We start from the raw sequence: 18,447 nt of genomic DNA, 5'->3' as shown, positions 1-18,447 counted from the left end.
CGACTAGGCATTTTGCACGTCGGCACCTCGGACTGCGCGAATAAGCGCATCGAGGATCGACTCCTCGAGCCCGCGACTGGGCATTTCGCGCGTCGGCACTTCGAATTGCGTGGCTAGGTACTCCGCGTGTCGGCACTTCGAACTGTGCGACTAAGCACATCGCGTGTCGGCTCCTTGTATCTGCGACTAGGCATTTCGCGCGTCATCATCTCGGACTCGCAACCAAGCATGTTGCGTGTTCACTCTATTGTCATGATAACTCGTAGCAATATCTGTCATACCACCCCTTCATAAAGAGAACCTCATCATGAGCTCTGTTCACTAGGCCCCTTGGGCTGGCACAGACACCTGGCTGCAGAAGTGATCGAGGCATCATACAAAAGTACAATTCTGGAAAGCACCTAGCAGCTGCATATTGTGGGGATGCGCGACTCTCACGCGTCCCCTGATGTTTTTTCTGCATGGCGCATTTCCTGTAATCCGGCTTCGCTGCGTTGCCTGGCGCCCGCGGCGGTCGGAGTGGTTGAGGCGCAGTATGAGAGAGGCCGTGAGTGTTGCGCTGCTAACGCCGCCGACAGGCAGGGTTACTTGGGCGCCGAGAGACAAGGTGCTTCCTCTTTCTCGGCGGATCGGCGAACAGCGTGGACGTCCCGCGCGCGCGCCGACCCATGCCTCTGCGAGACCGCCTCGCGTGGCCTGCATTGCAACGCGCCACCGTTCGCGTGATCGTACGCGCGAACGACCAGGCGTTGGGATCCAGCATGGGGTGAACATATTCGATTGCTATCCGGTCGCGGTGCGTCGGACTTCTAGATTTGCCGCGCGCCCATCGGCATGTTTTGTGGATAGCAACTCGGCTAGCAGGCATTGATGTATGAAAGGTGCAATAAATGCCCTTGTGATTGTTTGCACTCCTGTGTTGTCGTTCCTTTGTCCCAAGAGCATGGGAGTGAGAACCCACAATATCTATCACTGGCTCTCTGATCCTAAGTTCTACAGCCATTGTCAAGTAAAGATGACTTGGGAGGCTGCTGACACTCAGAGCCTTCATTCAGTAACATGGTCAATTCTACAAAAAAAAAAAAGCCTCGCTGATTGTACTGGAGATTGCTATCAATCAGGCAGCCTGCGGGTACAGGCTGCCTGAATATACACTCAAACTTTATTCATGCCCACACAGAGTTCTGCGCGTCACTTGGTTTGAAACCTAGGCACCATGCTCTTTGTAGAGCAGCAGCAGCAAAGAATGCCCTATAAAAAGAAAAAAAGGGGGAAGGGTGAAAGCACACCAAACCAGAAACCACCTGTACAAGAAGCCGCACATCACAAAACATCCCAAAGACTACAAATTTGGTGCCTTTTATAGAACTGAAGAGATGGTGAAACTTCGAGCACCGTTTTCTCAAAACAGTTTTTCTGCCTTTTTGCTCAGTTTCTGGAGCTGATTTCTTTGTTACCGTTTAACATATTTTGGCTCCGTTTTTTTTTTGTCACGTTCTCGCTTTCTAATCTTGACCCTTTGCAAGTTTACGATATGGCTATTCGTCTACCCTGAAAGTGTGCTTGATGTGAATGTAACAAGATATGGCACTCCAAAAAATCTGTGTTGCGAAAAAAAAAAAAAATGCAAGAATGTCACGACCTTCAGCATGCATTTAGCTATGCAGTCAATACTTAACAAGCCTTCTATCAGGTTTTTCAGTTTCCCAGGCTCTCCAGAAAAAGGGAGAAAAATTCTGCTCAATAAAATTGAATAAAATGTTCTCAAGATATCACTCTGAAACTTTTATGGAAGCATCAGGGAGACAGTCTAAACATTTGTGCCAATTTTCATCAAAATCCATGAAGAAATAAGGAAGTTGATTTTCAAAATAACGTCCCCCCTTAAAGGCAAATAGAAATGTGTGCTTCATCCTTGGAATAAAACATTCACACACACATACGTAGGCACACACCGTGCATGGTACGAAATGTGCCCAAACATGTGCAGTGCACGAGGCAATCAAGGCGGTGTGAATGAGATGGGAGAGCTGTACAGCCGCTAGTTGAATTTTGCCCTGCATGCGGCGCTCTCACGCCGGCGCGGCGGTGCCGTTCTTGTCTATAGTGCAAAGCAGTCAGGAACGCCTATCGCGCCACCGCCATCTTCGAGGGTGTCATGGGAAAGCTTGTCGCCGACAGCTGTCAACAGAGCACACATGGTCTGGGGTGGTGGAGTTCGATATATCTATCTGGTGTCTGACCCCGACCGAAATAAAAAATAAAAAATGCATGCGATTTTCCAGGTGATATCAATGTGTTCCATATACACAATAACTCAATATATCTGTGTTCAACATGTCGAGGTTGGAATGCATAGCAACATGGCAGCACCCATACAGCGCCGACCACCCACTTCAATCTGAATTCGTGCTTGTTACTGGCTCTCCACCATATCAGCAAGAAACAACAGACAAAATCTATCATCGCTAAGTCTCATCTCAAGCTGAGGTCAAATCATTAGGTATGTTTTGTTGTAATTATTGAGATCGGCTGTCTGTTTTCACGCTGCTAGGACTACAGACACAGCACCGAGCCGTTAAATTGGTTTGAGCTCTAGTTACCAGATGGCACCACAGCATTAGCATTGGTGATGCGTTCACGATGCGGAATGCTTTAAAAGCCTAATTGTTCCCTACATCATTAATTTACTACCCCGCTCTAGCGTGGTAAGTGATGATGGTAGAGAGCAAACGCCAAGAAGACGTTGAGCAGACACTGTGGTGCAGGTGAACAATTGCAAGGGCATAGGCCCGTACTACTTGCTAAGGAGGCTGCAAGGTAACTGCAGGGAAAGCATACAGGTAAAGCGAAGCCCTGCTGTCGCATGCCAAGCAGACGCTGAGCAGATGACGCGGTGCAGATGAGCACATTTCAAGGGGCATCTAGCCTTCCTATTGGCTCAGAATTCGTGTAGCTTCCACAGTGCTGCAACCAGCCAGCTATTATACTCCTTGATGCCGACACCACATCCGTTACAGGAAGTCAAGTGCGGACCCCACCATAACACACTTTCATGTTAAAAATGGTCGACGGCATGGTGGCCCTGTGGTGGCTTCGTTTTTGACTCATTTTGGCTATGAGCCATTTGAATGGCAATGTGACTTGCTCACTGAAACCTGAACTGCCGATTGTACGTTTTCAAATTTCAAAGCTACACGTAACAATATTTATTGGTTCCGAATAATTTGAAAGTTTTGAATACGTAACCAGGCTGATGTTGATGATGATGAATACTCAAATTAAACTCGAAGTGAATACCACATAGCATAACATTCGATTGAATATTCGGACAGCCCTACATATGGCTTATGCACTTTTTGAGAAGGCCATGCAAGACCTACAATCTGAAACTATGAGGGCTATCAATCCCTGAGGCACTAAAGGTACTGAGGTCACCATGGTAACATAGACCCACAAGCACACCAATGCTACATGCCCATTGCGTTGGATATTTAGAGGTCATTGTGAGCAGATATGATACATAGTTGCAGTAGATGTATGACTATGACATCAAAACAAGCGCATGCAAGTGCAAGTAGCTAAATTACCTTTTGAATGTCATCTGGTCTTAGTGTGTGCAAGTCAACAGTCACTCTTTCCACCGAGACTGCAAATGCAGCTGATGGCTTTGGATAGCGTTGTCCTCCGAAAATGCCCAGGTGGCCAGCAGGCTCCATAGGTTCTGCAAGGAGACAGGCATTACACGTAACACAGAATACCTTTTGTCTCTTTTGAGAGGTATCACCTACACTAACACAGAAGCTGGAATTGTAAATGTTTTGTAGCTTTCTCGTTCTAAAAGTACACTATAATACTGTAGTCATTTGAGCTTTTTCAACATGAGCATGCTTCAGTTTAAGTATGTCAGGAGAAAAAATGAGTAGTAAAAATTTCAATTATGACTGGTTGTGAAACCGTACAATGGCTCGCTAATGCAACAATTTCTTGTGCATTTTAGCAATTAAGCTCTTTATTTTTATTTTTGAGGCGGATCTCTTGCTTAGATGATGTTAATTATTAAAAAATGCACACCTGACAAAATACTGAATAATTCAACACTGCACCTCAAGTGCTAATTCCAAACTCCCAGTTTTTTTTTACATCACACTTAACTTTTTGCAACAAGGAAGGCAATAAGTATTCAAGGTCAAAGTATGTTCACATTGGATGGGAAAAAATCGGGAGGGGGTTGATAACAGTAACCCATTTTAAGAGCTCCATAAGCATATAAAGAAAGATTTTCATTTCTTTCCTCACTTTTGTTATAAAGGTCAACGGCTGTGCCAAGTAGGACACCGGTGCAGTCATCAACCACTGTAGTATACGCGTAGTGAGTGTCGATAGACGCGTCACTGGTGGCGGCCTTGCGCAGAGATCACAGGAGAGTAGCCAGCAGCATGCTGTAGTTTGTTGTGTCGTTGATACCGCTTCTCTGTCTTATTCACGTTTTCAGAGCAAAGTAGGCAACACCCTTCACATGTATGGGGTCACCAGTTTCAAGGAATGTTGAAGAAGTATTGTTGCAAGGTGGGGGGCTCAAAAACCGGCAAAAACGTGCCGGCGATATGGTTCAAATCATTCCCCGCAAAGCCTCATAAGCGGGAGCAACGGTAGCAAAAATGGATCGTTGCTACGGCGGGAAATTTCTTGTTCTCATCCTTTCCTTTGTCTCACCGGTGTTTTTTTCCACTAGATCATAGTTAGATGCGTTAGTTAGAAGGAAGTTCGCCTGCAGTGCAGCATGCGGCTTAAAGGCATTTCGCTAAACTTTGGAATGCCATTTGTTGCTTATATTGTTTTCCACTTCTTATATTGCATTGCGCTAGCTAGGCATCACGACTGCACGAGCGCATTGTGTTGTATGTTAAAGCTACTGAAGTTTGCAAGAACTGAAATTGTTGGTTTTATGTGGCCCGGTAGATCCTCGCACCAGCTGTCGCGCACTACATGTTATTACATCTATTTTATGCGTGGCTTCGCACATGTTTAACTGTTGCTACCATAAAAACCGGAATGTAGGTCGAACTTTTTTTTCAAAAAATCATTGCAAAAAGTCGACCCTCGTCTTATATACCGGACATTGGCGGAAAAACTACGGAAGTCTTGCAACAATGGGTGGATGAAATAGACAGCCGCCTTCGCCATCAGGAGCAGCGCGGCGTGGCGACATTGTGGCACCGACATTTTGCATTTCCATTGTCACAAAGTTATATTGGTTAAAGGCTGCTTTTTCACATTTTGTTTCAAGATGACCGAAAGTCGATGTCAATTCACCGTCGCCTTCAAGAAAAAGGCAATTGAGTACGCGGAAGCCCATGGCAACCTGGCGGCACAGCGCAAATTTGGAGTATCCAAAAAGAGCATTCGGTAGTGGCAGAGGCAAAAGCAACGTATTACAATTTGCAGCAACCAAAAGAAACCATCATTTCATGGGCGGATCGCAGCGGACCGCAGAGCTGGAAGACAAGGTTGTGTAGTTCGTCCGAGAGCTGCGTGTAAGGTCGCTGCCTGTGACTGCCAAATGCATCCGTTTGAAAGCGGTAGAGATCGCGCGCGCCTATGGACTTGGTAGCAAGAAGCCCTCGTCATCCGACTCTAGTTCGGACGACTGTGATCAAAGGCGTTGCTCCGATTTGAAGTAGTGCTTGTGCACTTCAAGCCCTTCTGTGTACTGTAAACCCGGCCAATTTTTAACAGTATCGCGCAACCATCGACCCGCATGCCTGTCAGCACCTTATCATCATGGCACGGAGCAGCGAAATAGCGAAAGTAAGTGCATGTGTACACATGCGTGTATCTTGTTTGTTTCGCCGCTCAGCGCCGCTAATAAGGTGCTGACAAGCACGCGGGTTGATGGTCGCGCAATACTGTTAAAACTTGGCCAGGTGCACATGCGAGCAGCATTTAAATAAATACTGCCACCATTGTGCAAGCAGCTGAGTCGCATTCGTTTCAAGGTAAGGGTGTTTTTCGGTACTTTTGCCATTGAAAAATATATATATTTTTTTTCATTTTTAGAATTTGTTAGTTGGGGGATCGACCTATATTCCAGTCCAACCTATAGTCCGGTTTTTACGGTAGTTGCTCCATGCATAACTCTTGTTGATTCTTTTGAGCTGTGAGGTTTTCACCCTGCCTTGTTTGTAAAGGGTGTAAATCACGCTGCGTCTTATTGGAATGATACCAAGGAAGTGCTTCTTTAACATCTTTATCTTTTTCGCCCGAGGGCATCTTAGATACTGTGTTTTTTGGGGAGGAAATGTGTTTAGAAAATAGGTAGTTCAGCGCAAGAATTGGTAATATTTGCTGCATACGGTATTTTTTTTCCATTTTTTGCCAAAAAGTTTGCGTCACGTTTGGCAAGTCATCGCACTTCGATGCTGCCTGAGCAGACTTAATACGCCGTGTGATTTGTTTGTTCCACAACGTAGTCCATTCTTGCATGTGAATTTTGTACTAAACTGAATTCTTTCTTATGCTTACTCTGCAGGGGACTAAACCTGGCCTTGAAGCCAGCGCTCATCTACCTTGACCGGCTCTGCTATGCCTTTAAATATATCATGTGTCACCTATCTCTAGTAATATAAAAAAAAGTACTAAGAAGTTAGTCAGACTTTAGCTTTGTACGTTTCCAAGCAGCTCCTTTGGGGAATTGAAGATTGCAAAAACTGCAGTGGGAACAGGAGTTCATCAGCGTATGCAGCAGAATTGCATCGGTGGCATAGCACTAACACGCGCTTATTTTAACCCGTGCATTTGATGACTTTGTTGACTAGCGTACGCATTTCCATCAATAAATTCGCAATTACTCTTCTTGGGGCGACTTCGACTGCACTTTTTCGGCGATGTCACATGTATTCATCGGCAGAAAAAGCACAATGGCATATGCAGACATCGCACCGTGCGGATTTGTTTGATATAAGTCTGCACTAACGACGGGTGCTTATTATTGAGGCACAGAAGCAGCATAATGGCAAGGGTAGAATACAAAAAATAAACGATCAAGAGATCGCATTACTCAACAAAATTTATTGGCTAGTTAGCATGAGCTCCACTTCATGTAAATGCGGTTCATGGCCTTTGGTTGCGGGACACACCTGGCACGTATGTGGACCAAGTTGTCCCAAACACCGGTAAGAAGAAGTAGCCTGGCACCCGAACAAAGGAGAAATCGCAGCCGCGAACTTCAGCCAACCTTGCTGAAAAGGGTTGTCGTCTGCTACTGCTCCCGCGGGTACTGTTGGAAGTGACCGCTAGGTGGCTATCAGTGGCGTCTCTATAGGTGGTGCACGAGGCGTATAGGTGAATAAGCACAGGGACAGTGAAGATGGGCAAGTACAGCAAAGGCTAGGCCAGACACTATGGTAATGCTTCATGCTGCTGCACAACTCGTAAAACGTATCTTTGCACATTAGCAATGTGATAAAAAGCCATCAAGTCATGTGCACACCTCGACATGCAAGAGTATACAGTATACTTCGTTTGAAGCAAGCTAAGCAAATGCAAGTTCCCCTATAAGATAAACAGCTCAGGGTGCTTTTGTTAGTCTCCCACACGAGCTCATGGGTAGCGGTTGATGTGCCTTCCGTTCTATTTGCTGACGACCTTTACGATGTTTGACACAATGTGTACTTTAACCAAATATGAACAAAAACATTTTTTTTAGCTGCTGTTGTGCCCAAGGTAGCATGATTGCCGTGAAATAATTTTCGTGAAAATAGCAGACATGACCACGCAAACATGACCATACAAGCACAAAGTCAATGTGCCGTCATGTGCAGCACAATATACTATAAAGAAAAAAAAAATTGTAGTATTTCCACAGTTCCTTTCCAACTCATGATTGCAATGACGCATACATCACCACAGCATTTTCGCTGGATGTAGCTCATACATTATCATCACATATATTATCATGTACAGTCGCCGACTGATTTTCCAGACTCCAAAAATTCGGACATGCTCGATTATTCGGTCTGCTTCACGGCACCACCATTCTCCCCATAGACCACAATGTATAACAAGTGCCGAAAGTTCAGACACATTGCAACCTCTAGCCTGATTTTTCGGACACTCCTTGAGCCAACTCGATCGAGAGCACCATGCACCGACTCTGACCGGTGCATGGTTCGACTTGCTGAACGCCATTTTTGTTTTGAACGGAGCCTCCTTGCTGCCCCACGAAAGGGTGCTACTGCAAATTCCCACTCATCATCATCATTTCTGCTTGGTTTGTGGCTACAGCAGTTCCGGTTTCAGATTAGTAAGCCATGTCAAGATAATCCAGCAGCTGATTTGTTTCTTTGCGCACGACACTGCAAGTAGGCCACGTTTTTCGTTTGTGCGACTGGTGTCGGCATGGTGGTGTTTGCTTTGTGTGCTGTGTCGAGGTTGCGGTAATCCAATGCGGCATACGGAAACATCGCATCAATTGTCTAATGGCGCCGACAGTGCCCGCGCAGACTGCGCTGGGGAATGCCGGCAAGCGGGTGCCGGGAGGCCTAAGATTTGTCACCTTCCGATGTGCTCCTTACTGACGCGGAAAATGTTCTGCCGAGACCTGCTCAGTGGTTGCATTACCATTCCGGACACAGTTTCATTTGACAGTTTCACAGGTGCCGATACTGCTGTACTGACATGCGCAAAACTCGACAATGGCGAGATCATCAGGTTTCTGCTGCACCGCCGTACGATGACTCCGAGTTGGAAGATGACGCACCATGTGCTACGCTGCCGTCGCATGCACAGCGTGTACAAGCAGTGACTGTGCTTTCAGCCGTCTATAGTGACTGTATGACCCTCTCCGAGATTCAGGTTTATCTGATTGCGCGTAAATGGAACAGTGTGCAACAACGCATTCACGATTTCTTCAAGCCTACTGCCGAGCCCGAATAAGTGCGTGGAAATAAACGATTTCGTTTTTTTTTCTTAATCTGCTCTTTCGGACACCTGTTTATTCGGCCATTTCCGCAGTCCCCGTGAGGCTCGAATAAACGGTCAGCAACAGTAGCATCGTGTGTGTGTGTGTGTGTGTGTGTAACATAACAGCAGTATTTCCTTTTTACTAAGCTGGTGTGTCTGGTAATATAATGGCAGAATTTTATGTGAAATAAAAATACCACAATAATGTTTTGACTAACCTTTCCTTACAGTGTACATAAAACATCATCAAAAATTTATATAAATGGAATTCTCGGGTTTCGAAAGCCCAAGCTATGATCTGAGCAGTGGAGGACTTCGGATTAATTTTGATCACCTGCTGTTCTTTAGCATACACCCAGTGCACAGTACACGGTTGTTATTACATTCCCCCCCCATCGAAATGCGGCCATCGTAACTGACCTCATGCTTAGCAGCATATATGACGTCATCACAATGAACTAGCTAACCTGCACTAGCTCATTGAGTTCAAAGCATTGACATTTGGAAAAGCAAAGCTCGAACATGACTGAGACCATGCTTCTCACCAAAGTAGCCAGCACAGACATCTGTACTTGCCACAAAGACATAAAAAGAAAGATATTTTTTTTTTACGATATAGTATATAAAGAAAAGAAAAGAAGGAGATAATGATTAAATGTTACCTTGCGACACATCTAGGAACCACTACAAAAGAATCAGAATGGCAAAAATGTTATGCACAAATAGTTGCACTATCTATCAAAACGGGTTGATCAATCATTACTTGGCTTGGCAAACATTCCGTATATTCTAATATTTCAGGAGAACATCAAGTATGCACCATCTAGCCCAAATGAATGTTCTCCTAATTCAAATATTCTAATATTTGATTGAATATTATGCTATATGATATTCACTTTGACTTGAATTTCAGTATTAGAAGTTCTTAAAGTATTCAAAAACAATGAATATACATATTTTCTGCGTATTAGCCGCATCCTCAAATACAACACCATAGAAATTTTTAAAAAAGACAAAATCCACAGCAACACAAATTTCTCAAAATTAATATTTTGAGAAAATAAAGGAAAACGGAACACCTACCATATAAAATTAATGTATTACAGCTAAAATATCTATATACGTGTACAAGTAAATACTTAGCAGTCAAAAGCAAAATAGATGCAGATTCCCAATATGGAATTTGTCAAAACTCGATTTATTGGTCGAGAAATGCATTAGAAGTCAAAATAGACTACGTATTTCTGAAATATATTGCAGCAAGAAGTACTTACATTTAAAGAAGATCACATAGTGTGGTTTGAACAAGCGATTACTCTTGAAAATTCAAGCTTCAGGCCTAAATTTGTCAGAAAAATCAGTTGCGAAAATGTACTAACTCTACAGAACCCTGACGGCGCATTTTAGAAGCCTGGAATAACCACCAAGTCCAAATTTTTGGAGTCCAAAAAATCCATTGGTGACAGTAATACAGTTGGTATGTGAAATGGTCGCACAACTGCAAGGTAAGCTGGAGAACATCCAGCTGATTCATGCACTTGCGAGCAAAATTGTGTGTTTTCATTATGAAAAATAGAAGGAGTGGGAACTCATGACCCATGTATCCATTCATGGTATGTTTGGCTATACAGACCAGACACTACTCACGCCAAACATGTTGTGCCTGTGGCCAAAAGTGCTACCACCAAGCTTCTCATAAGTTGCGAGACCATTTCATGTGCCCACTGAATGGAGGCAGCGCTTCCAGACTTCAGGTTATGCAGGGAAGCTTGGTACTTAAGGAGCCCACCCACACCAACCCAGGCATTCTTCCCATGCCTTGTAGCAGAAAATATCCACCTCACAGAAGTATACTTGAAGTTGCACAACTCATATAGTTGGTACCTAATACTAAAATGGCTCGCTACACCATTGCTGACGTATGTTGTGTGACAGTAAACGGGTGCTTTTTCATCTAACACTTCGTGCACTCTACTTAGGGCGTAGCAGGCATGTGCTGCCTCATGAGGCATGTCATCACTTATGACAGCGAAGCTGTGCATTGTTTTTCTTGTCGTGATGACACAGGTGAAAATGGAGATTTGTTTCTTGTGCCAATGGTACGATTGTGCTTCATTTGAGAGAAGGACAGCCCAGTTTTCTGCAAAATCAGAATGCAGAACAATGCTTCCACATTGCTCGCACTTCCTTGCCTCAAAAACAGCCGCGTCTTGAGTGTGGCGTACGTATTCATGAGGAATCCATTTAGGCACCCATTTGCCGAACTCTTTCACAGAAAGAGGGTTGTACACAATGCCTTCTTAATCAAGTCAGTGCTTTCCCACACAGCAAATGTGGCCTCGTCCTCGGTGACCATGCCAAGACTGGCTAAAGTGAGGCTTTCACTCCATGGGCAGCAGTCACATTTACCTCACATACAATTTGGAGGTGGGGAGCCACAAAGGCGCAATGCTTTCATGTCTTCCAATGAGATTTCAATGTCGTTTACGTTCTCAAGCATGGAGACACAAAGTTTGCCATTAGCGCAATAGATGCAAACACAAACCTATTGTTTTGGTACAAGCAGCACCCATTTTGGATGCAGGCTGTAAAACTTTGACAGGGCAATGGCACTTTCGGGGTGAGCTGCTTTGTACACTTGGAACGTCTCACGAATAGAATGTGTCCTTAACTATTTTGAGACGTACTCTCTCTGGCCGTTCGTGATGACCAACACAACATTCTTGTTCAGGCTCTGCTGAGAGCACCGAAGTTCGTCCATGGTGGTGGTCGAGTGCAGCTTGTACATCCGATGGGCTTGACCTTGACCTCGTGTACAGATCAAAATTTGACCCCATTCCATGCTTCTCGCGCCAATTTTGAGCCTTTCTGAACATATACATTGTGGGAGCTGTGACTGCCTCTTGAATGTGTTTGTTTTCAACTTCTGGTGGCACGATTGTTAAGAGGTGGAGACGCTCTCGATAGGACCTAGAAGCCTCGCACGCTTGCTCCAAGCTATTTAACCAGCCAGCGCATGCACAACATTCTGTCACAGATGGCTCAGGTGCACTGACACTTCCGTATGCAGCGCTTAAAGTTGAGCGTATCTTCGTCACTACAACACTTTCAATCTCGGCCCATTTTCTCTTTCCATAATATTGTCTGCTGTGTTTGAGAATGGAAGATGGTGGTTTCAATGGTGAAACATCAGAAGAAAGGTGGACGTACCTGTTCAAATCATTAATAAATTCTTCTTCCTGAAGGAATGCCTCGTCTGCTTCAGCGCGGGTATCACTAGATGGAAACAGGATTTCCTTGGGGCGTATAAAGCAGTGCTGGCAGACCTCGTCGGTGTTGTAAATATACTCTGCCTCTGGTTGTAGCTTCCGCAAGGAGGCAACATCCAAAACATTTACGCAACGAAAATTCTTTTTCTTGGCAACCTTCTTGTGAACACATAAATAATCGGCACAGAATACCCAAACCGAGCTAAGAGCCACATGCATCGAGTGTATAGTGAATAGCTTTACCAAGTCGAAATGTTTATACTGTACAGCACAGCACGCATTGCTGCTTATTCTGTGCCACTGTCATAACTGAGCCTCCAGATTGTCTCATGGTTTCATGTTCTATGAGCAAGGCTGTCTAAAGCTTTTTGCTGTGAAAACGTGCGGGCCACGCTCTTATCGAAGGACAATGTCCATCTGGCGCCACCAGTGACCTCTGCTGTTCTTGGAGTAGGAAAGCGCGTCTGCAAGGTGCTGGCAAAATATCGTAAATTAGACAACTTTAGCAGCCTTTGGCTCAGTCATGCCGCAATGCACTTTTTCAGACAGCTGAAACGCAGAGGTCAAGGTCGAGGTAAGACTGGAAGCCATTATCTGTGAGCTATGTGGAAAACATATGATAATGGGAAACGAAATAAACAGCTCGAGCAAATTACCCCGATAAGTTTTTATAAAGGGACAGCTTGAGTCACTCGTGGTGGTGGCGAAGAAGATTCCAGTATCCATTGCACGTGGGGGATGGGGAGCAAGCGGTGAAGTAGCACCTCCATAACGGCACACCAGCTGTTTATGGAAGTGCTCCCTTGCTTACAGATTAGCCTGCCTTGGTGCCGCATACAAGTAATTTACTGTGTGCACCAGGCAGGTTTTGGCAAAGTGAGCCACAACATGAACTTGCAGTGTCTCGCTTGCTGTTGGCAAGCGCATAATGGAGGTGTAAGTGCGATGCCCACAGAGGTTGTAGACTGCAAACTCGGTACTCGTTAGCAGCCCCCAACCCCTGCACATGCTAGACACAAATAAAATAGGACAATACATTTTTGTTGGAAACAAGCTGCCAGAGCAAAGTTCTGAAGTAGCAAAGAAATTAGAACTAGATTTGCGTACAATGCAAACTGATAGACAACCAGCAAAGGTACTGAAGCCAGGACGCTCAACATGGGTCAATTTGGCCAGTTATATTTTATGAACAATGCAAATAAGGAAACATATCATCGCACTTATGCTTTGCCCGACATTAGCAGACTTCTATCTAAAAATTTTTTCCAATACTAATTGGAACCAGAGTTTTTTATTATTTGAAAATGTTTTTTTAAGTAAAGCTTGTTATTTAACTATTTTTTTCTTCTCTTGTATTTCATGTAGGCAGATAATTTTTTGCTTTTATGTCGCAAAGAGAATGTTCTATGTATGACAGTTTTTCTTTTTTTCTAGTTGTTTCTGTGCAAAATGGAAAACATGCCAAGATGCATCAAAGTTACAAGATTTTTCTGATTTGGACCATTATAGAATTTTGTTAGATGTTTTTCATTTTTGAACAGGATAAAAAAAATGCATGGAACTAATTTACTGTGCAGCGTATTAAAACAAGCAGAAAAGATTTTCGACACAACTTTTTAGTTTGCATTTAACTCGGCTGTGAAACCAGAAAATATTGTGGTACACAATAGGACGACGCTCGCCACGCCACCTTTAAATATTTTTTTGGCTAACTGGGAATGCTTTTCGGGAATAAAATTTTCGTTTCCATGTAATTTGAATATTCCTACATGACATATAAAAAAGTCACGCAAAACAAAAATATCAAGCGGACATGCATGTTTGATTACTCGTGGAATCACCCAGCACTGGTCACACAAATCTTGATTAGTGCAGTGGTGGTGCCAGGGCACAAACTCCAGGCTCACCATCATCAAGAGTGCTGTTGAATGTCTTGCCCACGTGAGTCAGTGTCCACTGCGGTCCCCAGCCACAGCGGACACGGTAGCCAGCCACACAGGCAGCGTCTCCCAGCATGTGCTGATACTCGTAGAACAGGGACTGAGCCAAAGGTACAGGTTCCACATCGACAGGAATCACCATGGGGTCTGCAAGAGGGCGGCTCCGAAGTGGCGCTGCCTGCTCTACAGCTGAAGTATAACCAGGACTGCTGAATGCTGAGGCAGCCAGACGACGGTCACTGTGGGCTTGCGTTGCTCTGGAAACTCCTGCAGTAGGCTGCCGTGTGCCAACAAAGTCTCCCGACAGTGTAGTAGCACGAAACAGGACATGAGAAGGAAGAAACTCGGAGAAGGCCTGGCTCACACTGGGTTGCGGACACACAGCAGCAGAGCGGGAACGGGATGCTGCAGTGCCAATGGAGTGGAATTAGGTGAAGGAAAACACGAAGTTCCAACAGCAGATGCTAGCGGTTATAACAAGATTTTTAAAAAAAGCGGTATTTTCATCATAGAGGAACCTAACCTCTCATGCTTTTGCAACACATTCATAGAGTTAGTGCCAAAATGGCACAACAGCTATGAGGAACACAATAGTGGAAAGCTCAAGATTACTTCTGGCCACCGAGGTTTTTTGATGTACACCGACAGCTTAGTATCCAAGCATATTTCTGCATTCTGCCCTTATTATCAGAATGCACCTGCTTTTGAATTTGTGACGATGTGGTCTGCAGCTGAATGCCATAGCCAATGAGGAACCACACTGGATCTGTTACCCAGGCTCCAGTAGATGAAAGGTAAACTGAAGGCAAACTTGCAACATCCACAAGGGTGGCACTGCATCAATTGAGCGGTCACTATAGGTATCTTGCTTGTTGTGTTGAAGAGGGTCTGAGTGTGCATATAAACTGTGTACCAGCAGCCTTCACAACAGCTTTTTCTACAGCACTGACACAATATTTCAAAGCCCAGTTAACGTGTGAGATCAATTTGTGTTGACACACACGTATAGTCTGCAAAATATCAGCGGCAAATACAGCCTAGAACACATTTAAAATCAATTTTAAAGTACACGCGTACAGCCAACCGCAAAATACAGCACCTCACAACATCAACATCAAGAAAAGAATATAAACAACCGAGAAAACATTACTACGTCACGAGTTTAGGCTGCCATCGGGGTGGGCCCTGAGAGAAACGCTGGAAAATGGGTTGTGTTTGAGTTTCCGCTATTGGGTTAAAATATATCTTACCTTGTATCTATACATTGAAGAATAAAGCATGTATGCCACGTGTGTACAATATTTTATGATTTAATGTTACTTAAGAAGTGTTTACTAAATTTTTCTTGAAATAAAGTGTTCTGAAGATATTAACCCTTTGAGGGTCCATGATGTAAATATACGGTGCCGCGAACAAGTCCGAAAATGGTCGGTGTCGTATATTTACGGCTCTGTCTGTACGTTTAAAAAGCGTGCCAATTTCCTAACTTTTTCTTTTCTGTCATGTGCTGCCACTATATGGGAATACAGGGAATTTTTCTCGCGTGCCTCCCGCTCTCTGTTTTTGTTGCATGGTTTGTTTTAGCGCTATTTTGCTCCCGAGTGTCTATACACTACCGCTCGCGCATTGGCGCGCGCGGGGGTGGCCGTTTGGGTTTTCTTTCGCGGGCGGTTTTGGCTTGCGCTTGCAAAACTGGTATTGCGCTTTTGCGCTTGGAAAACTCTTGCTCGGAATTTTACGGTAGTTAATTTAGCAAAAGTGAAATTTCATTGCAGTTGGCCTCTAATTAAGGAAGGGTGAAGACAGTGATGAAATTTCAAAATTTTTTTAGATAGGTTAGGTTGTGGATCGCTTTTCTTTTCCACTTCTCTCTTGCCTAGCCATTTTTTTCTTTCTTTGTATTTATTATTATTATTATTATTATTCCTTTCTTTAAGACGTCTGTTTGCTTCTATTTCCAGAAGCCTCCCTCAGCTGCTGGAGTCCCCTCTACTTATGCTGCCTGCCTGGAATCTGACACCGCAGCTGGATATGGTTCAGATGATGATGCGATGGAGGATGTGGAGCCATCCTCTGCTGGAACAGCAGACAGGCTTAATTTGATAAACAGCACCTGCTCGCTTTGAAGTCACTCCGCACCAGCCCGGAAGTCGTGAAAAATCGCATGCATTTTTAATTTTTTATTTTGAATGGGGCCGGATGTGAAATGGATATATCGAACTCCGCCGCCCCAGACCAAGTGCGCTCTGTTGACAGAAGGCGAGCTTTCCCACAACACTCTCGAAGATAGCGGCGGCGCAATGGGTGTTTCAGACTGCTGCGTACGACAGCTGCCCACATCTGTTGCGCCGAGGGCGCCATTTGAACGTAGCGGCGTTCACACGCGGCGGCTTGGCGTGGCCGTGGCTTGGCCAGGTTGGCTAGTTTGACAACATCACCAACACGTGTGTCTCGGTGCTGCCGTTTGTGCTACGCCAGTCGTTGTGTGTGTGGCGTAGGCCTGTCGTGGTTGGTGTGATGGCTGCAAATGCGAAGAAGCGTACGACCCTGACATTTGCTGCGAAATTGGAAGTGATACAGCGTGTTGAAAATGGAGAAAAGAAAGCGAGCATCGCCGAAGCTTTCAACATCCCAAGGAGTACTTTGAGCACTCTGCTGAAAAATAAGAGTGACATAAAGGCCAAGGCGGAACATAACCAGCACTCAGGCGCGCGGCGGGTGCGCAAAGCTGCCTTTGAAGACGTCGAGAAGGCGCTGTACAAATGGTTTATCGACGTAAGGGGCCGGAATATTCCTTTATCAGGACCAACGCTACAGCAGAAGGCCAAGAACTTAGCGGTCATTCTCGGCGCCGAGAAGTTCACTGCTTTCGGCATGCGGGTTTCGTGTCCCGCATTGAAGAAGCTTCCGAGGAAGCAACTGAAGATTTGACGTTGGATGGCACAGAGGAAGAATGCCAGCTTGAAGAAACCTGGAGCCAGTTCGAGCGCTTTGTCGGTGCTGAGCCACACAGCATGTGCATTGAGGACTTCGTTGGCGGTGACAACAGCACCAGAACAGTGGCGGAGTTAACAGACGTGGAGATCGCTGCAGAAGTGACTGCTGAGCGGCCAAACGAAGACGCTGCCGAGGCTGATCCAGCAAGCGCTGATGTTGCCCCACTCACGACTGCAACTGAGGCTGTAGCTGCTTTGGCCGTTGTACGCCGCTACTGCGGCGCCATAGAAGGGACTGGACTCTCTCTTGTGGACCGTTTGGACTAGGTTGAGGACGCCGTGGTCAAACACACGGTTGCAAATATGAAGCAGGCTACGCTGCTTCAGTACTTTCAGCGAACTGAATAAATACTTTGTTTGAAGCTTCATGTGAGCATCTATTGTGCCACGTTTGGTTCATTAATTGATTTGTGCTAGTTTTTCACGCGTTTTCTACGTGATTTTATATATCGAATTCTGGCTATATCGAACTATTTTGCGATCACCGCACTGTTCGATATATCGGGGTTCAACTGTATTAACCCAGGATGTAACAGTATGACAGTCATGGCTTAAGGCTAAAGTCTCACCGCAAGACCGTTCGAGTATGCATGCCTGCACTGAACATGACTTCATGCAATATACTGATGTCATGCCATGCACATTACGGAATTTTCTAATAGGGGCTGCAAAAGTTTTGCGGCCGAAAAAAGAAAAGCGTCAGTGCCACTGTGCATAGGCGAGATGCAAATACGGTTTTGCATTTGCGTCAGCAACATTATTTCACCGAAACAGTGCAGCAACTCAAACTCGACGCAAAAGTATTGCATCAATGAACATGGCGGCACACATTGAAGTGGCAACTCTTGCTGTGTACCACATTCACCAATACCATTCTTAACTATGCACCACATGCAGTTATGATCGCAGCGGCTCTTTTGCAAAGACCTGCTATCACCCATAAACATTAAAGAAGTTTACTTTTAATTCTAGAATATGGCATCTTCTTTCATCAAAATCCGCAATACCACGCAAGTTCGATCAACACCGAAATAAAGTGCCAGCAAGACGATATAGCTCGCACTACACTGTGCATCCGTCAGGGAAAAATGTGCGATTGACAAACCGGACGATAGCGATAGGCCATACAGTTTCTCACTATAGAGTGAGAAACTGTTTAGACGGGCCTCTGCTTCTTTCTATGATGATGATCATAGCGTGCTGTTGATTTTGATTTCAGTATTGCTGGCTGCAAATGATTGACGGAGGGAGGGTTTTGCTTTTATGCATGCTTTGGCA

General features: G+C 44.9%; 1 protein-coding gene and 1 pseudogene across 4 annotated transcripts in view; one reads left to right on the top strand and one right to left on the bottom strand.

Moving 5' to 3' along the window:
* The window catches only part of Nup98-96 (nuclear pore complex protein Nup98-96), a 246,519-nt gene that overhangs the window by 82,265 nt on the left and 145,807 nt on the right, over positions 1-18,447 (bottom strand). For all 4 annotated transcript variants that reach the window (XM_065424259.2, XM_065424261.2, XM_065424260.2 and 1 more), the window contains 2 exons: positions 14,141-14,578; positions 3,591-3,724 (listed from right to left, as the gene is read on the bottom strand). In XM_065424259.2, the coding sequence (XP_065280331.2) occupies positions 3,591-3,724; positions 14,141-14,578 (572 nt within the window). The remainder of the gene's footprint in view (positions 1-3,590; positions 3,725-14,140; positions 14,579-18,447) is intronic.
* LOC135896003 (uncharacterized) lies at positions 16,936-17,517 on the top strand (annotated as a pseudogene).

Source organism: Dermacentor albipictus, chromosome 3, assembly GCF_038994185.2.
Source record: "Dermacentor albipictus isolate Rhodes 1998 colony chromosome 3, USDA_Dalb.pri_finalv2, whole genome shotgun sequence".
NCBI lineage: Eukaryota > Metazoa > Arthropoda > Arachnida > Ixodida > Ixodidae > Dermacentor > Dermacentor albipictus.
The sequence above is the reverse complement of the archived record's forward strand: the minus strand, read 5'-3'. Positions and strand labels throughout refer to the sequence as shown.